General features: G+C 24.5%; 3 protein-coding genes across 3 annotated transcripts in view; 2 read left to right on the top strand and 1 right to left on the bottom strand.

Moving 5' to 3' along the window:
* Positions 1-1,640: 1,640 nt before the first annotated feature.
* LOC102676886 lies at positions 1,641-5,705 on the bottom strand. Its single transcript, XM_006624815.2, has 6 exons — positions 5,382-5,705; positions 4,663-4,759; positions 4,358-4,547; positions 2,411-4,201; positions 2,153-2,321; positions 1,641-2,074 (listed from the first exon to the last, which is right to left on the bottom strand). Exons 3-6 carry the CDS (start codon positions 4,472-4,474, stop codon positions 1,680-1,682), a joined length of 2,472 nt encoding a protein of 823 aa, XP_006624878.1. The 5' UTR covers positions 4,475-4,547; positions 4,663-4,759; positions 5,382-5,705; the 3' UTR covers positions 1,641-1,679.
* Positions 5,706-6,028: 323 nt separating this feature from the next.
* LOC102676752 (solute carrier family 66 member 3) lies at positions 6,029-7,898 on the top strand. Its single transcript, XM_006624814.2, has 5 exons — positions 6,029-6,330; positions 6,982-7,161; positions 7,256-7,478; positions 7,553-7,673; positions 7,735-7,898. The coding sequence occupies exons 2-5, from the start codon at positions 7,016-7,018 to the stop codon at positions 7,860-7,862; spliced, it is 618 nt and encodes a 205-aa protein (XP_006624877.1). The 5' UTR covers positions 6,029-6,330; positions 6,982-7,015; the 3' UTR covers positions 7,863-7,898.
* A 705-nt stretch (positions 7,899-8,603) lies between these two features.
* The window catches only part of LOC102676619 (laminin subunit alpha), a 46,139-nt gene continuing 44,399 nt past the window's right edge, over positions 8,604-10,343 (top strand). Inside the window, exon 1 of the mRNA XM_006624813.2 lies at positions 8,604-9,050. Coding sequence (XP_006624876.1) covers positions 8,835-9,050 — 216 coding nt within the window. The 5' untranslated portion in view covers positions 8,604-8,834. The remainder of the gene's footprint in view (positions 9,051-10,343) is intronic.

The following is a 10,343-nucleotide window of genomic DNA, read 5'->3' as shown; positions in this document are numbered from 1 at the left end:
ATATATATATAATTCAAGAATATAAATTTCGGAAATTTTATCCAAATTAGAAAAAAACATAGATATATAAAATTATAAAAAATTAAATACATAATATAAATTCGATTAAGTGCCTTGCACGATGTAATCTTGTTAAGTTTATCTGAGCACAAAAATAAACAGTGACTTTGATTATCTTCATTCAACTGTATAATTTAAGGAATCAGAATTCTATAATTTATAATTTTATATAGCACCAGTCGCTAATCAGTTATAACAAAGAATCTTTTATTCTTTCAAGGAGTAAATATTATTAGATCTTAGTTTAAAATTAGCTATAAAGAATGAAAATAAATATAATACATTTAAAAAATTGCACATCATATATTAATTATCCATTAAATCACAAAATATATATATCTAATTTGCCAGATAAAATTCCGGGCAATTTAATTATTCTATATAAAATTAAGTAATATACATAAAATATTTACATTATAAAACAATTTGAAACAATGAAACAATGTTCCATCCAAAGATTATTTTTAAAAATGATTATAATAATTTGCAGAAAAATACGATTGATGCTTGAATGAAAATATTTATACTACATTATGATTCCATTAATTCGTTGAATATTTTATCTAAGTTAATCAGTCTGTGGCAGCTACTTCTAAACTTAAAACATGATATAACAATATTAAAATGATTAGTATAGAAATTTTTTACAAATGACAAACATAACTGATTTTTACATATGCCAGATTATATTTTAATATATTAGCATTTTTTTCATAATTGCCTACAGCATTTTTTCATAATTGTTTGCATACGTACATCATATTTAAAATTATTTATTGACTCTATATTAATCATCTAATAAAGTGGAATGTCAAATATAGGATATAGATTATATTTATATTTTTTTCATTTATATTAAAACAAAATTTTATAAAGAATAATAAAATAATTAAATAATCTCTGGCAAAAACATAATTTATTAAATGAAAACTAATAAACCAAAAAATCAGTAAAAAAATTATGATTTCAATGTTTAAATAAAAAATATAATATAATGTAATATAATATAATATAAATATAATATAATATAATGTAATATAAGATATATGGCACGTAAGAAAGATTATTTAATTACTGTTTTGCATCATTATATATGAATATAATATATTATACATTCATTGCATCATATGAATTCAAAAGATTATTAAAATTAATAACAGGAACTTATAAATAAAAACTATAATTAATAACGTAGAATTTTTTGACATATAATGATTATATCATTTCATAATAAAATCAAAAAACTAAATTTGAAAATCTAATATCAATTTCTGCATTTTTAATTACATAAATGAGAATTCTGATTGAAAATTATTTTTGAACAAATTTTATTTTTTGTTTTATAATTTATTTAGTATTCTTATGCAATTAACTATATTGTTCTATATAAGAACTGCATGGAACGGATTATTTTTCTTTTCAAACAGATATTAATATTTTAAATTTCAAATTTAAATCATATAATAATAAAAATCAGTTATTCTCATATTTAATTATAATATTATTTAACAGAATTATATGAAACAAAATTGTATAAAATTTTTAATTTTAAACCATATATTATAAATATTTGGCAAGTATTTCATAAAAATGAAGGACAAAAATTATATATTTATATCTCACGATAGGCCTTGTGGTGTGAAACAAATCTTCTCTAATTCACCAGTTGAAGAACTAACAGGAGATTCAGCTCTATCATCTTGTTCAGCTAATTGCTCACTGTAGTAATGAGGCGTGCTCAAATAATCAATGAGCCGCCGAGGCAGAGGTAGAGTGGGAATAAGATCCCTGCGTACCATCTTCAAAATTACAAATCTGCATGTATGCTGTAAACTTTGAACCTGCTTAAATCTTGACACTGGATGAAGAAGTTGCACACGCATTGGACCTAACACTGGCCGTCGATGAAGAAAAAACAAATATCGTCCACTACGCGAATGTTCTACTGCATTTTCAATAAAATCGACAATTGTATGAGACTTAAATTTTGTGCAACTTCCAAAGCTAAAATTACCTATATATATGACATATACATAAATATATTATATAAATTATTTAAAAAAATAAGAATTTTATAAAAAATAAAACTTACCCTGATCATGCTCTATTCTTACATGTCGCACACAACTGTTAAGTCTAAATGATAAGGAAAAAATATAATGATCATCACTACTATCTCGTACAATGAATGACCCATCTGGTTCATTGGACAGTATTTTCTCTGCAGCTTCACCAGATATTGGGCCCCAATACCATCCATACTATTTTAAATAAAATTTAATAAATATAATATTTTTATAATGTTATATATTTTTATTATTTTCAGAAGGAAAATATAAATTATACGTACATCTTTTACTTTCTCAATACTAGCAGCAAAATCCATACTGGTATCTTCTGCTGGTTCATCCTCAATTTTTGATGCAGGTAGAGGTATTTGTGATGGTATAGAAGTTGGACTTTCACATTTAGATACCATTGTTGTAAGTGCATCTTCTGCTTGTTCTACACCTCCTACATGCCCATTGCTTTTAGGCAATGGTGGTAATGCACGTTTAAAAAAAGGTAGCTTTTGTACAGAGGAATCTACCTCTGAGGTAGTATTATTATTATTAGCATGTTGGTCAGAATCAACGCTTTCTTCTTCTTCTACAATTTCACCCTGTACAATGCTATTTCTCTTTTCTACGAAATGATCCGGAGAACCCAAACGCCTGAATCTAAAGATATTGCAAAGTGTTTGTTTCAAATTTAATGAAAAGTTTCGCTGACTTTTCTTAATTTTCTCCCTTTCAGAATCAACTTTTTCCTTATGTGATTCCTCTTTTACTTTTTTGTGTTTAATACTAACAAATGAATTTTTTTTATGCTTCTTAACATTACTATTATTATTATTGTTATTATTATTATTATTGTGAATCAGTCCATTGCTATTTTTGTTTGAAATAGGGGTATCCATTGTTGAATCTATATGTGGATTACTATATCTATTGTTATTATTTACACTAATACCTTTTGGCATTGCAAGGTGTACAGATGTATGACTTATTGGAGCTTTATTATCGCGTTTAATTTTATTTTCACTAGAATCACTGGAGCTTGAATATAGTGTTTGCAAATATTGACGCACTTCATGTAAAGTCATATGAATTGGTTCACCAATATTATGCATGTGACCATTAGATGTTCGAGACGTATGTCGACCAGATGTACCCGGAACGCTATGACGCTTTCCATTTCCAGTTTCATTACAGCATACATCAGATAAAAGTCTCTGTGATTTAATAACATGGGTAATAGCACGAGGTTTTCCACAATAATGCCTTGCTTGCTGAATATGGGCTTCTAATTCACTCTGTGAACTAGCAGATACATTTCTTCTTCTTTTACGATGATGTCTATGACGTTTAGGCCTTTGCGGTGTTCTAAGATCATGCAAAGGTCTAACTACATCTATTGGTACAGTATAAATGTCAGAATCAAAGGGCACATTGTACATATCACTAATCTCACTGGTCGTTAAAACATCATGTGACATAGCAGAGGTGATAAAACTGCTGTCATCCGCTTTATGACTCAGTCCTGAGGTATTTATTGAATTATGAGAACTGGATAAACGAGAAGAGGCTAATGAACATCGTGAATTTGGACGATTTAAAGTATTATATGGAGTAATTAAAGTAGTAGCTCCTTGACATGATGAAGGTGTCAACAAATCTGTTGCCCAAAGACGTTTTGGATTGTACATACTACGAGTTATCACTGGTACATGATTTGTTGCAGGTGCTATTCTTCCTTCTGGCCATGATATTCTACAAGATATTATTAGTGCTTCTTCAATCATTGACTGTACTAAATTTTCAGCATAATCATCTATCAATTGTGGAACTTTTTGTCTCATTAATTGTGCATAACTAAGAATTGGTGCAGATGAAGATTCAGAATTAGGAGGAGAAGGGCTATCTTGAAATTCTGGTGGAGGTTTAATAGCTACATCAACCACTTCAACTTCCAGTTTTCCATCAGCATCAGTCCATCCTGGTCCTTTTTTTAATGTATTAAAATTTTCACCACACATACCATCTGAATAATCAAACGAATCTTGCGATAAAGATTTACTTTCTATATCGCTTTCTTGCATCTAAAACAAAAATTAATTAATTAATCATTCAATTTAAAAAATTCTTTATCTTTTTAAAATATTTAAGCATATTTACTTATAGAGATATCAATATATATAATATAATATTATAATATTATAATAATTATATTTATAAATTATAATAATAAAATATACCTCGATTGCAAGATGAGCTCTAACTGAATCACTAGAAATGGACCCTCCAATTCCACTGCTACCAAGATCACTGAGAGGTCCAGTAGCACTTAGTGAACAAGACGGTGGAGAGTCCATCTCAAATTTTTAATTAATTTATTTATTAAAAGATTTATAATAGCCAAAATTTTTGGAAGTTCCACATTGTCCCCTATAATATTATAATGATATTAATTTAATTTAATTATTAAATATTTTTAGTTAATTTTAATAATCTTTTTGACAAAATTAAAATTAATTTTCAATTATATTTTAGGAATTCTTACCTGAAAATAACAATTACAAACAATATGTGAATGTTGCATGATCTTCATGTTTACATAAATACTTGTACTTTTTATATGGTCCATTATGAATAAAAAACTAAAAAAATATTTAATAAAAATTTATATTAAATTAAATTTATATTTATAAGTATATAACAATATTTGACATTAATCTTTTTTCTATGACTTAAATATAATTATTATATCTATTTTATATAGTCATTATTAAATTATTTAAATAAAAATTTGTTAAGAATATTCTTTTAATAAGAATATATTTTACAAATTTGTAATATTTAACCTTCAATTATATACTACATAAACTTTTGTTTTAAAAACATAAATTACATACAAAATAAAAAGAATTGAAAAATATATTCTTATGAAAAATATTAATACTGTCAAAAGATGTATGATATAAAAAAACAATATAATATCTTATATCACTTTAATTCTTATATCATAATAACAATATAATATCTTAATATCACTTTATAAAGAAATTTAATTCATGTAGATATAATATGGACAAAAATTGAGGATATTCTTCTGTATGATTCATGTTTTAATTGTCTATTGTGCGAAATATTCGAAATATCTCGATCAAGATACATGCCATACAATGACCACTTTAATATCCCGGTAAGGTTGATGTTTGCGTCGTAGATAGTAGTTGACTACGTTTGACGTTTCGAAAGTTAAAAGTGAATTTTACGTACTTATATTAGGTTACTTGCAACTCGATCGCATTCACGTAATATTTGTCAATGAAGTAGAGTATCAGAAAAACATTCATTGTTGTCACATAACGTTCATTTTACAGACAAATCAATATTTAAAAGACAAACGCGAGTCCTTTACGTTAGTTTACTCCATGTCAGTTCCGTTCCCACATTCCGTCTGTCATGCTGAGGAAGAATTCTATTCGAGTACTTTCTGGGATCGACGATGTATTTCACAAAAGGAGGAACTATAGCCAATGTGATTGCACAATTCAAAATAGTTTTATGTACATAGTTATTCATTTTCAAATGACCAACATTCATAAGTAAAATATTATAATTTTTTTAAACGTAAATTAAAATTGATTTATACAAATTAAAAAATAAAAATATAGAAAATTATTAACTTTTTACAATTGATAAAAATTTAATATTAAAATTTTTTTTAACCTAATAATTTTGAAAATGTTACAATATAAAAGTAATAAAAATGTATCAAATATTTAACATGTTCTATTTCTTAAACATGTTAATTGTTTTTATTATTAATATTTAGTTTAATTTTTAAGTTATTTTACTTTTTATCTTTTTATTAACTTAGTTTTTCTTGAAGTTGTTATACATGAATTTTAAAAAGTTCCTAGATAAAAATTTACTAAATACACATGTTATCAATAACATCATCGTGTCAAATAAGTGTACATATCTTCGACCTAATTATGCATTTTAATTCATAATTGAGGAGTATATATTCTATGCATATGCGATATTATAATTATGCAAGTATAAAACATTCTCAAAAATGTTACAAATATGTGTAAACAGTTGTCAATGTAATTATAGTTACAAAATATATGTATACTTGACAGATATACAATCTTCAATATTAGAGGAAGAAATATTTCTTATACAACGACGTATAAATGAAGATAATTTATTAAAGAAGGTTAAAAAATTAATATTTTTAAAATTTACATTAATAAATTATAATTTTATATAATTTTATAAGCATTTTATATATTTTACGATACTTTATATATTTTATATGTATTATATATTTTTTTTTAATAAATTGAGAATTATGAAATAATTAAATTATTCAAAACCATTCTTAAAAATATTAAGATTTATTTTATTAATGATTTGTAATCTTATGTTTAATATAAATTGAATTTGAATAGAATTAAAAAATTCATAACAAAAATAATCTGACAATTTTTATTTTTTTTTACAAAATCAAAATTTTAAATTGTAGAATTTTAATTTTTATTCAATGAATTTTAAACAAAATTTTAAACAAAATTTATTTTGAATTAATATATGTAAAAAATAAATGTAAAAGAACTATATTTAAATTATAAAATTACATGATAAATATAATTATATGTATATAATTAGATAAAATTCTAGATAAATAAAAATTATATTAGAAATAAATTATTCAGTTAATGCATTAATATTTTATCTATTATAAAATTTTTAATTTTTTTTTGTTGTTTTATTTTGTTGTAAATAAATACATAATTAATACATAATAGAATTATAATATAATCAATATATAATTAAAAAGTAGTTTTTATTTATTTAATAATTGCAGGTATAAATATATAATTAGATAAAAAATTATAAATATGTTACTCCAACAACTTGCAGATTTTTTGAGCCTTATAACAATAGGTATGTGTTTCATATTAAAAATTCCCCAAATTTTGAATTTATTGACTGCTAAATCAGCAAATCAAATTTCAATTGTAAGTCTTTTATTAGAATTAACTAGGTAAGTTTTATCTATTATAAATATATAAATTTTTGTTTTTCAATTTAGATTTCAATATTTTTTATAATATTGGCTTAATTTATATTTCTTACAGTTATACAGTGATGACTAGTTATAATTTCACAAATGGTTATTCAGTATTATCTTATTTGGAATATCCTATTATTCTATTCCAGGAATACATTCTAATCTTTCTAGTCCTAAAATACTTAAATAAAATAAATATATTTTCAATTCTAGTCTCAATATTATATATTGCTATAAGTATTTCTCTTGCAATGCAACTCATACCAAAATTCGTACTTACGATTTTAGCGGTTAGTTAATTTAATTAATTCAAAATTAATTTACAATTTTATAGTCATTTTTTAATTTATTTTGTAATTATTAGCCGCTGTGTACCCCAATTTCTGTCTCAAGTAAGATTATTCAATTATTGGCAATTATTCGAGCGAAAAATGCAGATACAGTATCACCAATTACATGGTTTATCTCTGCGTTTACTAATTTGAGTAAGTTATCAATATTGATTTCTCTATAAAAGTTTATGCTACATATTGATCTGATTTACAGCAAGAGTATTTACTATATGGATGGATTCAGCAGATATTTTACTACTGGGAAATTTTATTATTTCTGTGATTTTAAGTTCAAGTATTATGTTTTTCGCTATTTATTATAAGCGAATAAAACAAGATTAAGAAGATTTTCTTAATTAATATTACAAAAATTGATCTTAATATTACAAAAATCAAATATATTTTCCATTTAGCCTTTTTTTCTTAATAATTATCAACAAAAAACAATTTTATCAACAAAAATAATATTTTAAATATACAATAATACAATAAAATATATTATTTAATTTTTTCATTAATTAAATAATATGTAAATTTTAAAAATGTTATTTCAAAATATTGACATATTGTACATATTTAATGAATATATATTCAAAATGAATAAAAAATTTTATCGATAGATTAAATACAATCTAAGATTTTATTTACAACTTTCCTCTCAATCGTATGTCTTTTTTCCGATTACAACATATTCCGAGAAAGATTGTATAAATATTTTTCGGAAGGGGAATATTAATTGCTTATATTTTTTTCTAGAAGCTTAAACACAAATCTAAATAATCCAACATTAAGAAAACCAAATTATACAATTCAATCGTTTAAAACAATTCCTATCCGAAAATTACTATTGTTACTATAAAATTTCATTTGCGAATAAATATAGAGTATGGTAACTGAGCTAGTTCGACGATCGAAAGAAGTATTTAGACAATAGTCTAGTCTATTGGGCCAGAAGCTTGCACGTGTGTAAGGGTACGGAATGGCATATGGTTTCGAAGTGTGTGGACCATCCTTAGAGTTGCCACCCTCACCCCCCTCTCCCCTACCATAGACCGTCAGTCCTCGATGACCTCCGGTCTGTCAGTATTCACATATATATTCAGTCTATACCGAGAAACCACTCGGGCTTCATCAGCATCTCTCCGCGTTTCTCTCGTGTATTCTCTCAAAAAGAGAACGAGAGTGAGAAAGAGACAAAGAGAATATAGGGAAAAGATAGGGATCCAACGATAGTTTCGAAAGAGAACACGCCGCGCTAAAGGACGAGATACCAGTGGTGCCGACGGTGGCGGGCTCGATCTGTCCACTGTCAGGATGACGAGGTGGTTGCTGGTCGCTTTGTTGGCCAGCGTGCTGGTCCACCAAACAAGAAACGAAATCCTGACGCCACCGTATTTTAATTTAGCCGAGGGAAAAGAGATCATTGCATCAGCCACGTGTGGTGTCGACACCCCTGGACCAGAACTTTATTGTAAACTCGTCGGTGCAAATGCCGATCAACATGAGGATATAAATCTGATACAGGGACAGGTATATATATGTTTATGTTCTTTGCTTTATCATTTTTAATTGAAGAATGATCATTCGTATCCATAGCTTATCTAAGCAAATTCTGTTTTTTTTATTTTTTGGTTAATAAATTTGATATAGAATGATTATTGAGTGACATAGAATAATTATAGAAAATCATCGTAGAATAGTGCAAAGTTATATTATAAACAAAATAGACAGACTAAATTAAGGATAAGTTTTGTTTATTTTTAAAAAATATCTTATATAATATTATATAATATTATATTAATTTTAGATTAATTTATAACTATTTAAATATTTCATAAATTTCTTTTTAGTTTTGATCAATTTTTATCGAAATAGTTATTTAATATTTATTTGAGAACGTGCATCGTTTATTATTAGTCATGTAGTCAGAATGGAGTTGGAGTTTCAATTTTTATCTATATTTAATCCTTTAAGTCCAAGAGTTTATCAAGTTTTATCAACCGACCGTTCACTATTAACTATTTTTTCTTTTTATTTTTATATATAAAAAATATATAAAAAATACATAAAAGAAAAAATTATAGTAAATAACTTTAAATTCAAATCATGATAAATTGAAATCGCAAGATTTAGAATTTTATACATAACAGATAATAAATTTTGAATAAATAAAGTAAATTAACAATTATCTATTTATTCTATTATTTGCATATGTAATTAAATTTTATATCTTTCTTTGTGATGAAAATATAATATAATTTATTTTTTAAATATATAAAAATTTGCAAAAAATTTACAAATTTCTGAATTGCAAAATCAAAAAAATCATAAAAATAATAAATAATAAAAAAAACTTTATAATTTATTTTTACAGATTTTATAGTTTTTAATATTATAATTTATATCGCATTCAACAAAGTTCTTTTTCTATGACACATACGTAATCATTAGTAATAAGCGTGCTATCGTTCTTCAAATTTGATAAAAGAAGATCATGTTCATTTTTTGTACAAAGGATGAATGAAATTATATGCTAAAAAGCGTCTTTCATAAATCTCGTCTTACTAGTAATAATTAACATAACGTATATATTAAGAATCATTTCAAGTAATTTCNAATCTAATAAAATTTTTTGTATAATTACATCATTAATTGTTATAATATCAAAATTTATAAGTAATATAAAAATTTATAAGTATTAACTCTTGATTTAATTTTATCATTAATTTTATCAGTAATTTTTTTCAATGAATCTTGAGATTAATGTTATTTCTAATTAATTTTATATTTATTTGATATTTTTTTGGAATTAATTTAATTCCA

Source organism: Apis dorsata, unplaced genomic scaffold, assembly GCF_000469605.1.
Source record: "Apis dorsata unplaced genomic scaffold, Apis dorsata 1.3 scaffold_1135, whole genome shotgun sequence".
NCBI classification, from domain to species: Eukaryota; Metazoa; Arthropoda; class Insecta; order Hymenoptera; family Apidae; genus Apis; species Apis dorsata.
This window is presented reverse-complemented; position numbering and strand designations above follow the sequence as displayed.

Coding starts and splice junctions, on each gene's coding strand:
- LOC102676752 (XM_006624814.2), top strand. CDS start 7,016: ATGTTACTCCAACAACTTGCAGATTTTTTGAGCCTTATAACAATAGGT. Junction 7,162..7,255: donor CTTTTATTAGAATTAACTAG/GTAAGTTTTATC, acceptor TATTTCTTACAG/TTATACAGTGATGACTAGTT. Junction 7,674..7,734: donor CTCTGCGTTTACTAATTTGA/GTAAGTTATCAA, acceptor TCTGATTTACAG/CAAGAGTATTTACTATATGG.
- LOC102676886 (XM_006624815.2), bottom strand. CDS start 4,474: ATGGACTCTCCACCGTCTTGTTCACTAAGTGCTACTGGACCTCTCAGT. Junction 4,202..4,357: donor GAGCTCATCTTGCAATCGAG/GTATATTTTATT, acceptor TTTTTGTTTTAG/ATGCAAGAAAGCGATATAGA. Junction 2,322..2,410: donor GTATTGAGAAAGTAAAAGAT/GTACGTATAATT, acceptor TATTTAAAATAG/TATGGATGGTATTGGGGCCC.